This window comes from Diadema antillarum, unplaced genomic scaffold (genome assembly GCF_040938485.1).
Source record: "Diadema antillarum isolate AM-2024a unplaced genomic scaffold, OU_Dant_1.0 scf00000213, whole genome shotgun sequence".
In the NCBI taxonomy this organism is placed as follows: domain Eukaryota; kingdom Metazoa; phylum Echinodermata; class Echinoidea; order Diadematoida; family Diadematidae; genus Diadema; species Diadema antillarum.
Window position 1 is genome coordinate 145890 of NW_027271102.1, and position 23412 is coordinate 169301.

The 23412-nt window shown below is 38.5% G+C and overlaps 1 protein-coding gene across 2 annotated transcripts in view; it reads left to right on the plus strand.

The window, feature by feature from the left end:
- LOC139724416 (ubiquitin-associated domain-containing protein 2-like) overlaps positions 1 to 19827 on the plus strand; it is a 31605-nt gene extending 11778 nt beyond the window's left edge. Inside the window, exons 4-9 of one of the 2 annotated variants that reach the window (XM_071635560.1) lie at positions 2170 to 2276; positions 6182 to 6305; positions 7883 to 8197; positions 9948 to 10029; positions 12737 to 12891; positions 18363 to 19827. In XM_071635560.1, the coding sequence (XP_071491661.1) occupies positions 2170 to 2276; positions 6182 to 6305; positions 7883 to 8197; positions 9948 to 10029; positions 12737 to 12891; positions 18363 to 18470 (891 nt within the window). In that variant the 3' untranslated portion in view covers positions 18471 to 19827. The remainder of the gene's footprint in view (positions 1 to 2169; positions 2277 to 6181; positions 6306 to 7882; positions 8198 to 9947; positions 10030 to 12736; positions 12892 to 18362) is intronic. The other variant, XM_071635561.1, reaches the window with a different exon arrangement.
- The last annotated feature ends 3585 nt before the right edge of the window (positions 19828 to 23412 follow it).

Below are 23412 nucleotides of genomic sequence, written 5' to 3' on the forward strand. Positions count from 1 at the left end.
GTTGGTGAATGGGATTCTTCTGCGAAGTGTCGCAATGCTGGGCCAATGATGCAAAACAACAAATTATGGAAAATATCCAGAGATGAAGGACGTGACGTGGGTAAACCGCAAAACCAGAAGTGTACTTACCAAGAGCGATCAATCAGATTTTAGAATGGCGAGGTGATATCGCTTGATGAAATATGTGATAGAGAGAATTCAGCCCGCACTATAACTCATGGGCTGGGGAAGTGGTTCATTGCCCTTCACCATTATTGTGTGCGTACACGACGTAGATGATTTTGTTTAAGCAACACACTTCTCTTCTGTCACATTTATTCCTACAATATTTGTAACTGCAACATGTATTACAGGCACAAGGGAGACTCTCCAAGTGTTCAAATGCAGAAAGTGGAGGAGACACTCCTCATAGTTAGTGTTTTCTGATAGGCTCTGAGACCAGTGTGAAAGCATCCCAAAGCAGGAATTGTTCCCTCCTCTGGAATTATCATTGAAGAAGGGCCTTGGTGATGCTGATTGGACTAAGAAACAAGCAGGAAAGCCAAGTGGAAAGAAATTGGGTTAGGGAGTCTTTATAGTGGATAATGCTTTCCATGTTTCAGAAGGCATCAATCAACAAAAAGTAATCATTAAAACAATTAATGGTACTCAAATTGTTTTCCGTGATGAACTAATGGAGATGTATTGTTGTTGATAGACTGTGGGGGGGGGGGGGGGGGGGGGGGGGAGGTAATACTGTGGTGTATAAAAAGTTCTGAGATGTCTCTACCTCTTTGGTAATGATCATCTGTAACTATTTTGTTCCCTAATTATATGTACATAACATTTCCTTCCACAGCAGATTTTAAAAAGCCAAATCCGTGTACACTGAAGAATATGAACATTCCTCCACATCATATTTGACATTTACATTGTATATAGTCATGACCTAATAAATGCGTTCATGTACTCTTGATATTACCCTAGCCTATCAGCATGTTTGTTGAATACCATCCCAAGCATGTGACTTGCTTCAAGGGTGACAGAATGTGATTCTCTATGGAGGTCAAGGTCAGCTATGATCCCTGGAGTCAGGCTGGTTCAAGGTCCATTGCCCTTGACCCAATTATAACCTGAAGCTCTTAAAGTAGTCTGCCCACACTTTCAACAAGCACTTCCTTTTGATTTAACCCCTGGATTTCCCTGGAATGTTGGTAAATGCTTTGTTGGGAGGAGGTTACACTGATCTCAGCTTGTATTTCAACAAGTAATAAGGCTGATACTGATGGCCCAACAAGTCACCTTATTCTAGAGCATCTTTTGCACACCTGGCCTGACATAGTAGAAAAAAAAAGTTCTTAAAAAGTTTATAATGTTTCATTACAGCAATGGATGATGATTACCATCAACTATTCCTTCAACTACACTTTCAGCTGTGACCCATCATCCTGATAAAGTTTTTAAAAAGATGGTGCTGAGAAAACTGTTAAGAATAGTGATTTGGCTGAAAAGCAGATATCATTAATATGTGAATTTATTTATAGATTGCAAGGTTCCTTACAATAAATACAATGAAAGAAAATATATAGCATTTCCACAACATGAAATGCATGTTACTTTCAGGTATATAACATTTTTATGGTGAGATAATGAGAAACGTCTGATGAAATATGAAAGAGCATTTAATTTTAAGAAAGATTCAACGTTTATTTGATGAAAATTGCCCTTGAAATGGTTGATATATCCAAAAAAGCGATCCTTATAAAATTGACAGGCCACACCTTTATTTAGGATCTCTTTGTTTTACCTTGTGTTTAGAAATCTCAGTCATTTCAAAACTGATTTTATCAAATGAATATTTGATTCCCCTTAATAGAATTGTATGCGCTTTGACATTTCATAGAGTGGTTTCTGAATGTTTCACAAAATGTTACAAGCTGAATCCTCACCTCAACCAGTACTGTACAGTCCCTTTAAAGCTGGGATATTTGCAGATTAGGGCTTCCAACCTCTGATATTCACTGTTTTTTGTTTGTTTGTTTTTTAAAATATTTTCCTGTCCTTCTTACCTCTTCACCAGTCACTTCAAAGTTAGTACCAAATTTGGATCCATGCTTCTTTGGCTTACCACTCTCTCTTTCCACTCACATCAGGTAATGCTCTATCACAACTTTGCTTGATTTATACTAGTCTTTCATCTTGGCAAACTTGCTGCTGTGCATCGGAATAGAAGTAGCTGCAGTCTTTGTGAGCCATCACATGGAGTACACTTGGCTTCCCCGTACTCTCTCTGGACCGTGAGTTCGTGACCAGGGACACTCCCCTACCCCCCCCCCCCCCCCCCCCCCCCAAAAAAAAAAAGGAATGAAAGAAAGAAGAAAATTCTTTGATCTTTTTTAGTTTGACAATTTGAGGGTGCACCAGACACTCGCCCCCTCTTTATTTTTGGTTAAAACAAAAAGAATAAAAAGAAACAAAATGGGGAGGGAGTGCATGTGCCCCCTTTAATTTTTTAAAAGCGCTTCCCCTTATGGAATTCCTGGATCTGCCCCTGATACAGATATATTTTAATTAAAAGTATTCATGTTTAATATGTACATTGCCAAGAAAGATGAAAGCAACTGCTATGATGCAATCAATTGCTGTACAAGGTAGCTTCTGTACAAATTGTATTACAGTATATTGGAAAGGACTTGTAGAATCTTCTACTTCTCTCTTTTCCTTTTGAAAGTTAGTGATAGGATATGTTGTGTTGAACCAGGTGTATGAAATCATTAGGAGAGTCCTCATTATGTAATCATTTATATTTAAAGCAGACTTGCACAGTTTGCCTCTTTACCTAATAGTAGGCTGCATTTTGTAGTACAAATGTCCTGTGTGGCACACATGATCCTTAGGGCAAATGGATTTCTTTTTTTTTTAATCCAAAGAAACAATCTGTACCTATGCAAATAATTGCTTATTTGCATACCACATATGTAATTAATTTGTAAAATGAGAAAAACCCTTAACCCTATTTTAACTAGGGGGAGGGGTCAAATTGACCCCCCCTCGATATTTCGTGCCACGATTCCGCAACGCGCAAATATTTTGCCGCATCGTTTCATGACTTTTTTCATTGAAGTCTCCCACATATTTTGAGACCAAATTTGCAACGTCTGGGCACACCGTTCTGAAGTTACGCAATGTTTTACATATACTATATGCATGTCAACCCGAAAACAGCTCAAATTCATGATTTCGTGTGCAAATCCAATGCAAATTGTGTTTTTTTTGTTTAATTGATGTAAATTAGATTATTTCAACTTTTGAACATTGAAATTAATCAATTCTAATCTAGATAAGCTTGAAAAGTGCCTGCAACAAATTTTGGCAAAAAAACCCAAAAGAAAACAATAGGTCGAAAAAACAGTAAAATACATAAGAAATTAACAAAACAATAAAAAACAAAAGAAACTGATTTTGATTGCGTTATTTTTTTACAATAAAATATTTGATGTGTCTTGAGGAACTCTGACACATAAATTTAGCAATCCTTCATTCTTTTTGATGGAATTATAGATGAAATTATGATTTCATGCATAAATTTGCATAATTGATTCATTAAAAAATATAAAATCAACATTTTTCTATTGTATGACCATGTAATCTTGTAGTTGACATCCGGCTCTATGTCCAGGCAAAATTTTGCGGCGATCGTGCGAACGGTGGCCGAGATCTGAAGGGGGGGTCAAATTGAACCACCCCCAGTAAAAACTTGGTCTCAAATAGCCCAGTTAAAATAGGGTTAAATATTTCATCTCAGACAAATATGCAACTCTGATGAAACATTGTAAGAAACACCAGGAGAAAATAATCATTACTACCTAATTTGCATAGTGATATATTGTTCAAATAAAGGAAAACGTAAATTTTGACATTTTTGTCACAGTTCAAGCACTTCAAGAAATTGACCCCTCTCCCTTGAGATTGCACGCGATGATTTTGCAACGCGCAAAGATTTTGATTGTGCTTTTTTTGCAAGAAAATTGTTTGATGTGTCTTGAGAAATTCTGACACAAAAAATGATAATCCTTCAGCCTTTTTAATGGAGTGACAGGTGTAAAATATGATTTCTTGCATAAATTTGCATAAATGATTAACTAAAAACTGAAAATCATTATCTTTATTCATATTTTCTTGTAGTTAACATCTGGCTGTATGTTCAAGCAAAATCAGGGGCTGAGATCTGAAGGGAAAGGGGGGGGGGGGGTATAATTGACACTCCCCATAAAAACCTGGTCTCAAATAGCCCAGATTTAAGGGCTTTCCAAAATGCTTTCACTTTCCCCTAAGGCTTGTTTATTTGTAATGATTGTTAGATCATGACCTCAATTTTGTATCGTTTGCAAGCAAGAAAGTTCACTCTGTAAACAATTTTTCTCAACTGCATAGATTAAAGCTGATTCCAGTGCACTGTTATACACATGTTTTCATTTCATTAAAAGATGTGACCCGCTACAACAAAAGGATCTGAAAATCGGGGGAGGACAATTTTCTGAAAATGGCATGACATTATTCCCTTACTCTTCTCCTTTAATTTCATATATAGCACAACTCATAAGAGTACTTTGTTGCGGAGATATCCATGATTTTATTACCACATGTCAAGGGGTTGAGGAAATCAGAATTTCGAGAAAAATGCCTTCAAAGTTTTCTTTCTGACGCTATCATGATTAAAGGGAGGCGAGACAGTTTTCACCGCTTGACAATAGAAGGCATGCTCCTAGTGACCTCCCCGATGTTCATTCAAGCTCAGCGCCAGCAGTCTAGGCACGACCAATAAGTAATCAGGATGCCACGCACTGACCAATAAGATCACTCCCTCGTTGCTAGGGGCGGAGTCTAGCTGCGGCGCTAAATCCAAATCTTCGGACACATTTCTGTTACGCGGAAAGTCGGAAAATCATGGCCCAGAAAAATGCTGATTTCCTGCCTTTCCTTTGATCATTTAGCTTCGAAATTTCGGCAGATGATAGACAAAACATTTGACTACAAAATTATGCCGAAAATAAAAATCCAATTGTTTTGACCAATTTTTATGATGTGACTTCAAACTTGATTTTCTCGGCTTAGCCGTCAGCGACTTTAGGATCCTTTTGTTGTAGTGGGTCACAAATATTGTTTCTGCATGGTACAAATAATCAATGAAATCATTGTGACAGAGAACAGAGATACAACTGTATGATAACAGGAAAAACAAAAATCAAAGTGCCAGGAGGATCGCTAGGAAGCTGAGCTTAATATTAGGGCCTCATTTACTTTATTTAATGGCATACAACAAACTTATATGCATTGATCAAGAGTGTCATCGTCAATTGCTATATTTCTCAACCTTCAAAGCATTTGTGCAATTATGAGGAAAAATTGATATTAAGATGATTTTAAAGGAAAATATGTTTTGAAATTTCACTTCTTGTACACTTACTTACATGATTTGTGCATAGAATATCTAATTGATGAAAATACTATAGGACAATTTTAAACATCTGAATAGTGTTGTTGCTAGAATGTTGTGTTATTACTGGAATCGTCTAAATATTACATTTTTGGCTTTTTTGGATATTAAATTTAAAGTGATTAAGACATTTATCTCTTTTTTTCCTGATTATCTTTGTATAGGTATCATTATGTATAACATGCAAATTACATGTTATTTGCATTGAGAAAGTTTGTTTCTTTGTATGGATCTTTTTCTTTTGACCGAAGGAACATGCACCCCAAGAAGGAACTACAAAATGCAGTGCTTTAAAAATAGAATAATAGAAATTCTTTCAAAAATGCAAAATTTTACACACTAACCTGGATAATTATGCATATTTTCATTTTATTTGCATAGATATAACGTTGAATGTTTTAGGAATTGCTTCTACATATTCTATAAGTCATTTCTTTAGAATGCATGTGTAAGTGTTTTTAGATATTTTTATAAATTACTTTGCATAAATGATTCAAATTAAGGCTTATTTGTATAGATACTGGAGTATCTCTCTGGATGAAATTTTGAAATTGCTCCAGGGAACATCTGTGCCAAGTGGGACATTTGTACTAAAAAAAATGCAGTGTTAACCATCTTTAACAAGCGTACTATAACAGATCATTGTATATCTGCAAGCATCGCAAGGCAGACCTTGTACATTTTGTCTTTCTTTTTTTCTTACAGGCAAAGTCTGGTGTTTGCCCTCTTTGTACCATACTTCATGGATATTCCTAATATTGCAACACAGAACAACTTGGTGGCAGAGGCAGTGGCTGGGAAGTGGTTCTCGTATGTCCTGGGCATCTATGTGAGTACTCCCAGCATCACAATACCATCTGATAACATGGAATAGAAGGCTTTCTGGCTAGCCCAGTTGAAGTCACCTTTTGTTTCCATGACATTGTGACCAGATATGATGGTTATGACATTATTTAACCCTTCTTCTTCTCCTTCTTTTTAGTAAGTTACTTCTATCTTTTAAGTCTTTTACAACTGTAAGTCATTGTCATGTGAGTCATCCAAATAATCATTATTTCTTGTTTTATCTCTCTCTCTCTCTCTATCTCATTTTTAAGCCTCTGCCACGAAGTGGAGCTGGAGGCATTATGTTTTCGGGTTGTCCATCTGTCCTTCCATCCATCCTTCCCTCCGTAATCAATTTTGTGGATAGCAAAAAGCAAAAAAAAAAAACAAAACACAAAAACAATTAAGGTATCCTAATGAAACTTGGCATGTATGAGTGGACAAAGTTGTGCCTATCAACCTTGAGTGCACATGCTCAAGGTCAAATGCTCAAAATTTCACTATTTCCCCCATGTTTATATAGTGCCGGAAGATATTTTCTTTAAACTTAGTGTTTACTTGTAACCTAATAAAGATTCTCTTGAGAAAATTTTAGGCCATGAGGTCAAAGGTCAAAGGTCGAAGGTCAAGTGTTAAAATTTCACTGTTTTTGTCCATATCTCGGAAATTGTTCAATGTATATTCATGGAACTTAGGACATATGCATGTACTGACTGACAGTAATTATCCTGGGAATTATGGAGTCAAAGGTCAAGGGTCAGAGGACAAGGTTCACTCAAACTTTCACTATTTCCCCCATATCTATGCAATGCGTGAAGGAATTTTCTTGAATTTTAGTGTATACATGTATTACCCAATAGAGATTCTCTGTGAAAGGTTCTTTTTTTTGGCCAAAAGGTCAAAGGTCAAAAGTCAAAGATCCTTTTTCGTCCATATCTCGGAAGTGGCTCAAGGTATCATCATTATGAAATTGAACTACATGTACATATTTATGCATGTACTGCCTGACAGTGATTCTCTTGGGAATTTTAGGGTCATGAGGTCAAAAGTCAGGTTAAAATGCTTAAATTTTACTATTTTATATTGAAATTACACTCTTTCTCTATGCCTTTGAAATTACGCAATTCTTTTTAAGCTTATGAAAAGGGTAAAGGTCCATTAAAAATCCTCAAATCCCCAAATACCTAATCTCTTTAAATAACAGACAATATAGCCATTGATCCAATTAAACCTAGTTCAAGGACAGTGAACAGTCAACATTTTTGTGTCAAACATGTCATTTTAATTTGTATCTGTGAAACTGTCATCACACATTGTCAAGATGTACCATAGACAAAGTAAGAGAAGCATGCATCATGGAGGAGGTATGCCCTGTCGCCATAGCAACATTTCTAGTTTCAGTAGTTTAAGAGCACATTTCTTTGCTGTTGACTTTTGATTCTTACTACAATTGTATGATACAAGTATGTAGAATATCCAAGTAGTAATGTGGATTCCAGAAATGAAAGTACATTGACATCAATTTGATTTGTATTCAGTTTATAAAAACAAGTGTTCAATTTTTATTTTTATTTTCTTAAGTTGACAACTCTGACACACACAAGCCCAATGGCTGTCGCCTATGGAATTTTGGCTGGTACCCTCTGTCGTGCAAACTTTCTCTTCGTCCAGTCATGGGCACGCTTCCCCAGCTTTATGTCATCGGTGTGTCGAAGGACCCTGGGATGGCTGCTTTCTTCCCGACCACCTAGCGAGGGTACTGTGCCTATGGGTGCCACGCTGGAGATCCAGAGGCAGCAGCGTGTGGAATACCTTGAGCAGCGGATGCTCCTTGCCCAGGCACAACGCTATAGGCACTTGCAGCGGCAAAATGCTTTCAGGCGACCTGTTAGACAGGTGATAGAATCTGTGCATAACCCTGAAATGAAAAAACACAAAACAAAAAACAATACAAACAAAATGAAAACATAACAAAACTGAAAATGACACTACAGTGACTGGTAATTAATGGTTCTCCCAGTAGGTCTTTAGTATGTCTTGACAATGTGTGATGACAGTTTCACATAATTGGCAAGAAATTGAAAAGACATATGTGTCACAAATGTGTTGAGTGTTCACTTTAAAAGGGCTGGGGGGGTTGAATCAATCCCCCATCGACATTTTCCGCTACCATTCTGCTGCGCAAATTTTTTTGACCACGCCACTCGCTGACTTTTTACTTTCAAGTCTAGCACATCTTATGACACCATTTTTGCGAAAATCGGACATACCATTACGATGCTGCACGACCTTTTGTACGTGCTTGTCAGACACAAAATGGCTCAAAAACGTGATTTTGTGTACAAAGTATAATGCAAATAGAGTTTTTTTTACCTTATTCAAAAAGATATGATTATTTTCACTTTCCATGGCTGAAATCAACTAATTTTAGCATAATTATGCTTAGAATAGGCTCTGTAATAAATTTTGTAGAAAACACAAAGAAAACAAAATGTTAAAAAACATAGAAATGCATAGGAAATTCATAAACAATAGAATACATAAGACATTAATTTTTATACCAGATTTTTTTTCAAGTTAATTGTTTGGAATGCTACAAGGCATAATGTCACCAAAAATTAGGATGCCATTAGCTTTATTTTCTGAATTAGAGCAAAATTTATGATTTCACACATATTGATTAATGTAAAATATAAAAAATGAAAAATTCCATTTTTTCTTTTATAGTATGGTAGATTACGCGAGAGGTACCAGGGCTACTGTGCGATCGACGGCCAAGATCTCGGGGGGGGGGGGGGGGGGGGGGGGGGTTTAATCAACCCTCCCCCAGCAACAGAACAGGCAAAAAAGCCCGGCCTGGTTAGGGTTAAAGGAGACCTCCAGATGATTTTCATACTTGTACATTTGAACAACTGTAAATTAGTTATACCAGGGAGGTTCAAGAGATGGAGTAACAACAGTGTTATTCCCTTTAAACAATATAGCCATTCATCCAATTATACCTAGTTCAAGGAAAGTGAACATTCAACACATTTGTGACGAGTCTGTCATTTTAAAATTTTGCCTATATGCGAAACTATCATCACACATTGCCAAGACATTGTACTATTAGGAGAACCATGCATTATGGCAGAGCATACCAGTTGCCACAGCAACATTTCTAGTTTTTCTTCAGTCTGTATCAATACCATCAACAGTGATAACAATGATTTATAACAAGCTTTGTTATTCTTGACTAGGAAACAAATTATTACATACCCAGATCGGGATGATACACCTCAACTGCACCAAAACCTTTTTTTTTTTGTTTATGTTTCAGTGTTGTGTTATTTCTTATTGTGTGAAATGCATGCATTCCCCATGCATTATTGGTATGCAGTTTAAATTTTGACATTGATGTGAATTCAAATATCAATTTGTTGCCACATCCCTACAACTTTTTGTTCATCAAGGTGACTTCAAAGCAAACAAGGTTATTTCAGGACAGTTACATGTAGTTTAAGAACTGAATGTGTGTGTTGATTGGCAAACAAAACATGCTTTCCAAATGGAACTGGGCAAACAATGCATCATTAAAGATTTAATACCCAAAGTGATAATCCTTTATGTCATTGACATCCCTCCTTTGCTTGTGTTCTGCTTTTAGACTTTCCCAAGGATGAGACCAATGGCAGAAGGTGCAGTGCCCAGAGTGTTGGATGGTGTGCCTACCAGAACTCAAGATGGAGGTTAGTGCCTTAAATCTTACATATGTGACCCGTCACATCTAAAGCAGCCACAAGTTGCCGGCACCACAACCGAGAAAAAAAAAATCAGGTTTTAGTTGAGGTACCGATAAAAAAATCAAAATTTTGATTTTTTGCGGATTGGAAACAGTAGGATTTTATCTACCACTAGCTCAAATTTCAATGTGTCTAGCAGAAGAGAGAAGTGTGAAAGTATTCATCTTTTTCACTTGTCAATTTCTGCTGCACAGCTTGAGCAAGGGCTTTGCATGGCTATTTCATAAGTTCTGCAAATTTCTCTGTATTTTGTTGTCACAAAATTCCCAGGTTCACCACATTTGATTTGAAATATCTCTGGATGTAAAGCACTTCTTTTAATGGATTATGCATCAAATTAAAGCCTAGAAACTGTTCTAACTATCTTTTTAACAGAAAATTCGAAGAATTTGACTTGTGGCTGCTTTTGATATGATTGGTCTCATTTACATTGTATGACCAACCTTCAACAGATTTTTTTTTTCTTTTTCATTCTGAATAGAATTTGCAGAGAATTTTAGAAATTTTGTTTCCACAACAGCCTACCAGAGAAATACTGGGCTGGATGCCGGAGTCTTATTGTGAAGCAAGTGCACACTACTTTAGAAAAACGGAATGGCAAATAATACTGCAATACATGCATTTTTGGTACAGAAAGAAAACAGATATTGATGGAAGAAACTCAAATCTTTTTATCAGAGCCATTTTTTCTGGGCAGAAAAATGCAAATAAACATGAATTAAAACCATAAATGTAGGCTCTCTTGTGTACATTTTGGAACCTGGTATATTGTCTACCAGGTTCCCATAGATCAGTTGATGCCACGGGAACCTGGTATACCAGTTTTCTGTTCAAAGGAATGGGTTAAATTTGTTTTTCGTGAAGGTTATTTCAACGGTGTTTGATCCTGAACTTTGGATACAGTGTGATTTATTCACAAAATCTTGAAATTTCCATTTTTTTTTTCTGTGTACCTCCAAGATCTCGGCTGTCGATCACATAGTTGTGGTGAAAATCAGCGTGAACATTGCCCATCACGTAATCTCCAGGAATGAATCATAAATTTTACCAAAAACATTATCATTTTCTCGATTATGCTAATTAATGCATGATTTTTTTAGTGTCAGATTTTTAAGCTCTTAATCCCTAGATAAAGCTTCAAATGAGCGATTTTTTTGTCTTAATACTTTTTTTGTAGTATCGTTAACAAATCAAAATTAGTGGTATCAAGATGAATTTCGTAAATATTTAATTGTTTTTTTAATTGTGTATTTTTTGTTTTTGATTTGTTATGTATTTCTTTGTTTTTTATTTTTGTTTTTCACTGTTTCTCTTTACCTTTACCTTGATGATAACCAAAAAGGATGCTTTCTGAGAAAAACCAGGGAAAAACATTCATCTTACACTTCTTACAAAAGCCATACATTATACACGCAAACGTCCAGAAACGGCCATTTTCAGTGACATTAGTCAGGAAGATGTGCTTTATCTTGGCAAGCCTACCCCTGAATTTTGCAAATAGGGTCTCAAAATGTGCGCAAGATGTGAACAAAAAAGCCATGAAGTTTTAGCAAAAAAATATCCACTTTAAAAAATTATCACGAAAAATGTTGAGGGAGAGGGCTTTTGAAGCTGGCATATCCAGGCTACAGTGTACTATCAAAGGATCAGTTGGGGAAGTGATATGAATCATCAAGTATGATATGTGTGTGTATGTGTTTGTCTGTATTGGGAAGTATGGATGTGTGAGACAGGCAGAGGAAGAGGAATGATTATGAACAGAATAAGAAAAAAAAGTGTTCTTGTCACTTCAAGTATCATAGTGTACAATGTGTTGTTCACTTGAAATGGTTGGATGAAAAATGTTGCCTACATTTCTCGGCATTGGCAGAGTCATTGTCAGTTACTTGATGTGATACACTATATGTATTTGAATCTGAAGAATTTTAGGGGTACTTTGGATAACAAATGGAAGAAAAAAAAGTTTTGTTGAATTAATGCATTTACCCAAACTATGAGACTGCCGCTTCATTTCTTTTTTCTTTGCCATTTTGTCTATAGATCTGTTGGTGTTGTAGAGCATTACACGTATGTGTACCTGTTGCATCAAGTTGAGTGATGTTTTCACATGGTTTATGGTGACATGCCTACACACCGAGTTATGTGTAGGTTGCTTGGGACAGGTCAATATCAGATACTGCTTAAACGAGAGCCCTGACTAACCCTCTGTGTGCTGTGAGCAGTGATTGGCACAGAAAACCTCATCACAATATACACACTGTCCAAAAAGTCCCTGGCTCAGAAAGGGTTAAATGAGAAAGAAAGCTTATCTTCTAACCCCCTTCTGATTGTTAAGGTGGGTGTCATCGTCTCACCATCTTTTTTCTTTGCTTCTCTTTGATGTTTTGTAAATACTATTGGTAGACATACCCTGGAACTTAACACTTTCCAACACAGAAATCCTGCGCTACTGATTTTTATTTTATTTATTTATTTATTTATATATATATATTTTTTTTTATCGACTGTACAATTGTAATAATATTGTAGATGATGTAGTATAAGTTTGCCTGAAGATGTGCAGGTGACATTTGCAAGTATGTTGTAAAAGTATGTGGAATTCATAGCTTGCTTACTTGCTGCTTTTTTTTTTTTTTTTTTTTTTTTTTTGCAGAGACAACCTCTTCACCAGGAACCAACTCAATGTCAACCTATTTACCTGAGGTATCATCCACATCCCCTCAACCTCCTCCCCAGGATTCCTCTGATACACCCAGTACTAGCAACGACAATGTTGGTGAGGCACAGACCAGTGTGCCAGAAGACAGGGTGAGGCATGCTTTATAGTCTATATGCAAATACACTGTATTCTAATTCTGTGTGAAATCTTTTTGTACAGGTAAGTTATGCAGATATTCTCCTCTCTTTGCAGCTCTGGCAGTTAACTGATTGCAGTGACAATTAATATTTGACATTTGTTTCATAAGGTGTGGTTTATGGAGTGTGGGAACAGTAGACCTGGATCTTATGCATATCAAAATTAGTGTTGTGTCCATTTATTTGAATGTGTCTGTACTGTCACTTTACAATTGCCTTATGATTAAATGTTTATTATTGAAGACCCCCCTGATGGAAAAGAGGGAAAGAAAAGATGTTGAAACCCAAGATAAGTTTGTCATAGTTTTTACAACAAAATGTTACAAAAAAGGAGCCATTGACTGATCCACAAAAATTGAGCATGTCACGCTAGCCCAACTCCAACTTTAGTAAGACAACCAGCACATGCCAATTTACCTAAGAAACCTTTCATGAAGTACTACAATGATGTAATCATAGTGCAAACTCGCATGTGATTTCGGCGTGCAGTTGTATATAATCTTGCGAAAATTAGAGATAAGTTTGTGCAGCTTATTATAGAGTTGACACTGACATCCAGGAGTGGATCCAGGAATTCTGTAAAGGGGAGGCGCCTTAACAAAATTAAAGGGGGGTGCACATGCCCCCCCCCCATTTGTTTTCTTTTTATTTCTTGTTTTAACAAAAAATAAAGAGGGGGCACGCGCTCGGTGCGCCCCCCTCTGTATCTGCCACTGACATCTGTATGTGCTCTTGTAGAGAGGTGTGTATAAATAAACTAATGCAGGAGTACACTCATAATGCATGCATTGATAATTACTGTAGCTGAATTGTTTCTACATACACTGTATTTCAATCAATGGATCTCAAAGTCTCATCCAAATGAGACCTCCGAATGATTTTCAGACTTTTGCATTTGAACATAAATAAATTGGTTATAATGGGTATGGACTTTCAGAATTTATAGCGACTGGGATGAGGAATAAGAATGCTTTCAGAATTCATCACAAATCACAATGAAACAAGGATGATTTCAGAGCAGCTTCACATAAGAATGCATGATTGGGTGCTCAAGGAAGCAGAACAAAAGAAGAAAGAATGCATAAATTCTACATGACATGAGCTTTGTTATGTTAATGGCATTGTAATGAAATTACATTGCTACATGAGCCTTTTATGTCATCATCCTTTCTAGCGAATGGAGGCACCATCACACTAGAGCTTATTGTGCCAACTAATGGCCAACAAATTTGAAGAGTTTAAGATACATTCACATCCTTTGCTAATACTAGAATAGTTTTTTACCATGTTTGATGTTTTTCGTATTCATTATCTTATTTGTAGAGATTCACAGAGATATGCTGGAACTTTTTTTTTTTTATTTTTTTTTTTAACATGTTCCAAAATTTGTTTATGCCAGAATCCAGGGGTGGTCTTGTTGTGGCCAGAAGCACAGTCAGGGCTAGTTTTCACAAATTAATCCTATTTTAGAAAACACATTTTTAGATTTTTCTACAAACTTGACAGTTACGTCTGCCACTGTGATAGAATATATACAAATGGACTCAATTCTCCCTGGAGGACCCATTAAGTCCCCCAAGTTTGATATGTTCTTCTTGGGAAATAGTCTAAGAAAATGTGTAGAAGGTAAATGTAGCACCAGACCTACTGGGTCTCTTTTATCTTCTAATTGAAAACTAGTATCATGATTTTGATCAAAATTAGCAAGAAACATCAGTTGGGAGAATGCATCATAGTTTGTACAATAGGGTGGTGATGATAATAATAAAATAATGGGTATTAATATGCCCTTTACCACTCTGTCTCAGTCCTCAAGGGGCTTGAAATATTTCTCACGCAGCATAAAATCTCTCACACTGCATAAAAGAGAGAAAGAAATAGGGGAAAGAAAGAAAAAATACAGAAATTTGACTAATCATACTAAATGTAATAGGTGTGTTCTCAATGCTGTCTTAGAAGAATCCACTAAGGAGATAGTGTCATTGTGTAAAAGAAGCTTGTTCCAGAGAGAGGATCCTGCGTGAACAAAAGACCTGTCACCCAACATGTTTTTTGTTTTGGGAACTATGAGGAGGCCAGTATTACAAGAACAGAGTGATCTTGTGGGAGTGTACTGATGAAACAGAGAAGTATTGTTCTGTGGGGCAGATATATTCTAACAATGATACACCAACGATAATACAAATGATACAAACAATGATGTACCAAGAGGGGCCCTGTAGAGCGTGACCAAAATACCCTCTTGCTTATAGGGGCTGTTCAGTACTGGTTGAGGTGGGGATTCATGTTTTTTACATTCCTACGTGTAAGTGAGATAATGAGAACCTCTTATGAAATATGAAAGAGCATGTAATTTTAAGAAGGATTCAATGTTTATTTGATGAAAATTAGTTTTCAAATGGCTGAGATATCCAAAAAAGTGATAATAATAAAAGACTACATGCCACAACTTTATGAGGATCTCTTTGTTTCACTTTGTTTTTGGATATCTCGGCCATTTCAGAACCGATTTTCATCAAATAAACTTTTGATACCCCTTAGCATTGCATGCTCTTTGACATCTCATAGAGTGATTTCTGAATATCTCGCAAAATGTGAAAAGCTAAATCCTCACCTCGACCAGAACTGTACACACCCTTTAAAGTATTACATACTGTTACCTATACAGCAGTTTTAAGAATATATCATGGAGAAAAATGCCTCATGTTTCTTTGGAATAAATCAGGAAGGGACTAAAGGTACTGTAGAGCCCACTAATGTCAAAGCAAGCACTAATGTCATAACACAATGACAAAGGTCATAATAACCACTAATGTCATAACACATCGACGACAAATGTCATAACGACCACTAATGTCATAACACGTTGACAACAAAAGTCATAATGACCCACTAATGTCATAACACTTTGACGACAAATGTCATAACACGTCGACGACAAATGTCAAAATTTCAATTTTTACTGCAAATGTCATAACACGTCTACGACAAATGTCAAAATTGGATTAACCACAAATCTTATAAGACGTCGACCACAAATGTCAAAATTTCCAAATTTACCGCAAATGTCATAACACGTCACAGGGGCGGATCCAGGAATTCCGTAAAGGGGAAGCGCCTTTACAAAATAAAAGGCTGGCGCGACCCCCTCCCCATTTTCTTCTTTTTATTTCTGTTGTTTTAACAAAATATAGAGAGGGGGCACCAGAGGGGGATGCTTCCCCCCTCTCGATCCATGATTGCGTCTACCACAAATGTCAAAACTCATTACTTACATTACAGGGGCGGATCCAGGAGTTCCGTGAAGGGGAGGGGCCTTTACAAAATTAAAGCTACCGCACCCCCATTTTTTTTTTCATTTTATTTCTGTTGTTTAAACAAAAAACAAAATAAGAGAGGGGGCACCAGAGGGTATGCGCCCCCCTCTCGATCCGAAATTACGTCAACCACAAATGTCAAAACTCGTTGCTTGCTTTACAGGGGTGGATTCAGGAATTCCGTAAAGGGGAGGAGTCTTTACAAAATTAAAGCTGCCGCACCCACCCCCAATTTTTTATCTTTTTATTTATGCTGTTTTAACAAACAAAAAAGAGAGGGGGGGGGGGCACCAGAGGGGGATGCGTCCTCTCTCAATCCATAGGGGGCGCACTCCCCTCTGGTGCCCCCCTCTCTATTTTTTGTTAAAACAAAAGATATAAAAAGAAAAAAGGGGGATGCGCCAGGCTTTAATTTTGTAAAGGTTCTCCCCCCCACCCTTTACTAAATTCCTGGATCCCCCTGTAATACAAGCAATGAGTTTTGACGTTGTGGTTGATGCAATCATGGATTGAGAGGGGGCGCATCCCTCTCTGGTGCCCCCCTTTCAGAAATAAAAAGAAAAAATGGGGGGGGGGGGGGGGTGCGGCAGCCTTTAACTTTGTAAAGGCGCCTCCACTTTACGGAATTCCTGGATCCGCCCCTGTAATGCAAACAATGAGTTTTGACATTTGTGGTTGACGTAATTACGGATCAAGAAGGGGGCGCATCCCCCTCTGTAGCCCCCTCTCTTATTTTTTTTTTGGTTTTGTTTAAACAACAGAAATAAAATGGGAAAAAATGGGGGTACGGTAGCTTTAATTTTGTAAAGGCGCCTCCCCTCCATGGAATTCCTGGATCCACCCCTGTTATGCAAGCAATGAGTTTTGACATTTGTGGTTGACGCAATCATGGATCAAAGGGGGGCGCATCTCTCTCTGGTGCCCCTTCTATTTTTTTTTTGTGTGGTGAAAACAACAGAAATAAAAAGAAATCAAAAATGGGGGGGGGGGGGGTGTGGCAGCCTTTAATTTTGTAACGGTGCCTCCCTTTTACGGAATTCCTGGATCCGCCCCTGTAATGCAAGCAATGGGTTTTGACATTAACTTGTCCTTGTCTCTATTTTTTAAAAACAAAATAATAAATGAAAAAAGGGGATGGGGTTGCGCCAGCCTTTGATTTTGTAAAGGCGCCTCCCCTTTTCGGAATTCCTGGATCCGCCTCTGTGACACGTTATGACATTTGCAGTAAATTTGGAAATTTTGACATTTGTGGTCGACATGTTATGACATTTGTGGTGGACGCAATCGCGGTTCGAGAGGGGGCGCATCCCCCTTTGGTGCCCCTCTCTATATTTCGTTAAAACAACAGAAATAAAAAGAAGAAAATGGGGGGGGGGGGGGGTCGCGCCAGCCTTTGATTTTGTAAAGGCACCTCCCCTTTACGGAATTCCTGGATCCGCCCCTGTGACGCGTTATGACATTTGCAGTAAATTTGGAAATTTTGACATTTGTGGTCGACGTGTTAGGACATTTGTGGTTAATCCAATTTTGACATTTGTCGTCGACGTGTAATGACACTTGCAGTAAAAATTGAAATTTTGACATTTGTCGTCGACGTGTCATGACATTAGTGGTCATTATGACATTTGTCGTCGACATGTTATGACATTAGTGATCGTTATGACATTTGTTGTCGATGTGTTATGACATTAGTGGTTATGACATTAGTGGTCGATTTTGACATTAGTGGGCTCTACAGGTGCTCTTCGAGAAATGACACTTTATGGATACTTTGGATAAAGCTGTACAGATTTTACAAGTTAAAAGGTACGTACATTTAACTCTCTATGCAGATGTAATATAAAATGAATTAATTTCTGACACTCATGCCAGAGACATTATCAAAGGTGTAGGTCTTCTAGCTGCCTTTCAGCCATAAATCTTGAATACAAGTTTTGTAAAAATAGCAATTAGCCACATTAAATCTTTAATGGAAAATGCACTTGTTATATATATATACAGTATACATAAAGGGGTTATGTTCTATACTTGAATATCACTATGTGCTCCATAAAGGAGGCAAATAGTTATTCAAAGAAAGTCTTATCAATGTTTATACCCTTTCAGATCAAACAACTTGTGGACATGGGTTTCAACAGAGCAGCTGTGATGCAGGCACTGCAACTATCAAACAATGACGTTTCCATGGCGACCTCAGTTCTCTTGCAAGAGTGACACTATGTCGGTTTGTACTTTAGCCCGTTCCTTATGGGAACCTGGTATACTAGGTTCCTGTGGTGCCAACTGATATACGGGAAGTTGGTATACCAGGTTCCCAAAATGTAGACAAGAGTACCTGCATTCATGGCCTAAATTCATCTCTATTTGTGTATTTGTGTATGACAGTATTAATTGCCCTTTTTCCAATTATAGCGTGCGCTTATTTTGCTAGAAAAATCGTATGAAAATGTACATAACTATCAAGACTGAGCTCAGTAGATTTTCATGTTTGCTGACCCCGTTCTGGTGCCTCTTTTGTGTAGAACAAAAGAGTTTGTGAGGCCATCAGTGCACGCTCTATTCGTACCTTGCATTGTTTGATGGCTCTGTGGATGGGCAAAAAGAATTTTATTTGGGGGTATTGGAGTATTGCAGAATTGTGGGAGGAACGGGTTAACTATCGAAAGAGTATTGTTGCGTCTGGTGTATCTGTGTACTCATAAATGTGTACTTGTAAATGTAAAATGTAAATTTTTCCTGCTCTTTCTCTTTGTGAAGAAGGCTACAGATTAACCTGCTCCATCAATTGACTCTGCGATAAAGGTTCCTCCCTTTAGTCTCTGTGGATTGGACGTAGCAAGGTTGACAGTATGAAATCATACAAGGGAAGGAATTATAGCCACGTGCAAGCATACAGAAAGGTCCCAGGGTTACCTATGGATTTTGTAATATCTACAATATCTGTGATGTGGATTGTGATATCTATGCTATTAACCCATCAGTATTAATATCTACAACAATGCCCCCTCCCCCTAAGCCCCCAGGGGACCCCGAAGTCCTGAAATGTAGGAATCTTTAAAACTTTTCTCTAGAACCAGAAGTGATAGAGCAGTAAAGTTAGTAATATGATTATGTACATTTGGTGATTGAAGTTTAATTTTTTGTTCATGGTAGACCTGCATGTGATCAAGACTAGTGCAGGAGGTCAGTGGATGCAACTTTTGTCGACTACTGTATTGATAATCGTTTATAAGAAATATTACGTAGCAACCATGATCAGGTATGCTCTGAGACTGTAGTACTTTTGTTGAAACTTTTCATTTGATATTTCCCATTTTCACATTTGCGAACTGAAATCATGTTATTACAGCATTACTCACACATTTCTGATGCATGTATGTGTACATTTTTTATTTTTGGTGGGGGGGGGGGGGGAATTGACAGCTCTGCAGACGTATGAGAACTATGTATTCCCTTTAAAATGTATGGTCATGTTTGTTGCAAAGCTTGATTGGTATAAATGCTAGAGTGATGGAATGTTTATTCATACAGATGTGCACCATACCCCCTCGGAGGCCTCCAGGGGACCCCAGATCCCACAAATAGAGAATCAGTAAAAACCCTCCATGTACACAGCAAGAGATGCTGAGTAAATTCAGTAATGAGTGTACATTGTGGGTTTTTTCCCTCTTTATTATGGCAGATCCAGGGATGGCTCCCTTGGGACTAAATTGAGTTCTAGTTTTCAGCTTTTGATCTCCTTATTGGAAATACAGGTTCTAATATCTCCAAATTTGGCAGGTTGTATTATTGCCTGATAAAATATATACAACTGGAAGCCATGCTCTTTGGAGGCCCACAAAGCCCTTCAAAGTCTTCTTATATAGATAATGGTGCACAAGAATCAGGGGCGTCACCAGCTTTTTTTCAAGGGGGGTGCGTTTTGACACTAAATGTTTACGAGATTTTTTGGACAGACATTTGGAATATAGGAAGCTCTCAATCCCAAGACTTTTACTGTTTTTTGAGGGAAACCAAGCGGGGAAAGGGCACCGGCGTAGCGAGGGAGGGAGCGAGCAAGGGGAGGGGGGGGGGGGTGGAAGTGCCGGAAAGGGGTTGTACCCCCTATAAATGGATTATGGAATGACGGTGTGAAACGACAAATTACTGGCAGCGATATCAGGAGAATGGCATAACGACTACATGCGAGCGAGCGGAGCGAGCGAGCTTGAAAATTTTGACATTTTACAGTCCAGAAACTGCCGTTTGTAGCCATATTTTTTTGCTTTGTGAATTAAGGGGGGCGCACCGGGCGCATCTGCTGGCAATTACTGGCAGCAACATCAGGTGAATGGCATAATAATTACATGCGAGCGAGCGGAGTGAGCGAGCTTGAAAATTTTGACATTTTACAGTCCAGAAACTGCCGTTTGTAGCCATATTTTTTTGCTTTGTGAATTAAGGGGGGCGCACTGGGCGCATCTGCTGGCAATTACTGGCAGCAACATCAGGAGAATTGCATAACAATTAAATGCGAGCGAGCGAGCGAGCTTGAAAATTTGGACATTTTACAGTCCCAAAATTGCCGTTTAGTAGCCATATTTTTTTTGCTTTGGAAATTAAGGGGGGGGGGGGGGCGCACCGGGCGCAACTGCTGGCAATTACTGGCAGCAACATCAGGTGAATGGCATAACAGTAAATGCGAGCGAGCGAAGAGAGCGAGCTTGAAAATTTTGACATTTTACAGTCCCAAAACTGCCATTTGGAGCCATATTTTTTCGCTTTGGAAGTAAAGGAGGGGGGGGGGGGGGCGCACCGGGCGCAACTGCCGGCAATTACTGGCAGCAACATCAGGAGAATTGCATAACAATTTAAATGCGAGCGAGCGAGCGAGCGAGCTTGAAAATTTTGACATTTTACATTAAAAAAAAAAAACTAAGCTATATTTCTTCGCTTTAGAATTTAAGGGGGGCGCATCGGGCGGAACTGCTGGCAAATACTGGCAGCAGCAATATCAGGTGAGCATAATGATTACATTCGAGCGAGCGGAACGAGCGAGCTTGAAAATTTTACATTTTACCGTCCAAAAACTGCCGTTCTTAGCCATATTTTTTCGCTTTGGAAATTAAGGAGGGGGGTGGGGGGCGCACCGGGCCCAACTGCAGGCAATTACTGGCAGCAACATCAGGTGAACTGCATAACGATTAAATGCGAGCGAGCGAAGAGAGCGAGCTTGAAAATTTTACATTTTACAGTCCAAAAACTGCTGTTCTTAGCCATATTTTTTCGCTTTGTAAATTAAGGAGGGGGGGGGGCGCACCGGGCGCAACTGCAGGCAATTACTGGCAGCAACATCAGGTGAATTGCATTACGATTCAATGCGAGCGAGCGAAGAGAGCGAGCTTGAAAATTTTGACATTTTACAGTAAAAAAATACTGCAGTTTGTAGCTATATTTTTTCGCTTTGGAAATTAAAGGGGGGGGGGCGCACCGGGGCCAACTGCTGACAATTACTGGCAGTAACATCAGAAGAATGGCATAAAGATCAAAAGCGTGCGAGCTTGAAAATTTTGACATCTTACAGTCCAAAAACTGCCATTTGAAACTATAGCTTTTTTGCTTTCGAAATTAAGGGGGCGCACCGGGCGCAACTGCTGACAATTACTGGCAGCAATATCAGGAGAATTTAAATGCGAGCGAGCGAGCTTGAAAATTTTGAAATTTTACAGTAAAAAAAACCTGCCGTTTATAGCTATATTTTTTCGCTTTTGAAATTAAGGGGGGGGGGGCGCACCGGGCGCAACTGCTGACAATTACTGGCAGTAACATCAGAAGAATGGAATAAAGATCAAAAGCGAGCGAGCTTGAAAAATTTGACATTTTACAGTCCACAAAACTGCCGTTTGTAGCTATATTTTTTCGCCTGGGAAATTAAGGGGGGGGGGGCGCACCAGGCGCAAGTGCCGGCAATTACTGGCAGCAACTTCAGGAAAATGGCATTACGACTAAATGCGAGCGAGCGGAGCGAGCGAGCTTGAAAAGTTTGACATTTTACTGTCCGAAAACTGCCGTTTGAAGCTATATTATTATTTTTTCTCTTTGGAAATTAAAGGGGAGGGGGACGCCCGGTGCGCCCCTCCCCTGGATCCGCCACTGAAAGTCAAAGGTGTGGGTTTATGTTCATGACTGGGGGAGGTGATGACCAGCGAGGTGGCGTCGAAGTGACCAAGCGGGGGAAGGATGTCCAAAATCTGCACTTTAGAGCATCCCTAAACTAATTGTGCGTGTTTGTTTGTGACTGTGTGTGTGTATTATATACATGGAAAAGTTAGGAATTAGCCCAGGTCAAGTCTTTTTATTGGCAATGCAAGACATTTTTATATAGACTAGTATGTAAAGCAACACTGCAAAATCAATGATCTAGCTTTGATAATAAAAACGAAGCGTAAGGTACACAGGTGTACATTCTACATCACATTGCGCAACATTGTAGCGACTCTTCGTTCGGATGTACTGAGTACACTGCGCACATCCTGCTTATATGTAGAATGCCAACCAGGAATCACGCTGAATCACAATCTTTTGTCGGGTCCGGGCTTTTTGAACAATGTTTCACATTATATACCTATTCAATTATGGTTAAAAGAAATCATAGAAAAATATCTTATCTCTTGATCATTGTCACAAGTAGTTTTTTCCAACAGCAATATTCTGAAATTTGGAAAATAAGTATCAAAAATAATGTAGTATCAGAAATTTGAAAAAGAAAGTTCTCTCATTTGTTTATGTATATTTTTGACGGGAAGATGTTGCCAAGAGAAAATGCGTTTGCTATAATTGTGCTTGTAAAGGGAAAAAATAAGTAGCTTAGTGGAAATGTATTGACTCCACTCAGAGAGGGAGACAGGTAGTATTACGTAATCGCCTCCAGGCAAGGGCGAATGTCAGGGATACTTTGAATGCCAAGACCCGCCCGACGCTACAGGTTGCATTGCCACAGTGTAGGAGAGAGTCACTCTTCATTTTGGCAGCAGAGAGTCAAGTTGTGTTCGGAGGAGCCAACAGGCTAGGGCCCTCGAGTTTGTGTTTTGAGGAGCCAACAGGCTATGGCCCTCGAGTTCGAGTACCGTTAATTTTGGGAGGAGTTGTGAGCCCACAATGGTGGTGAGTTGAATAG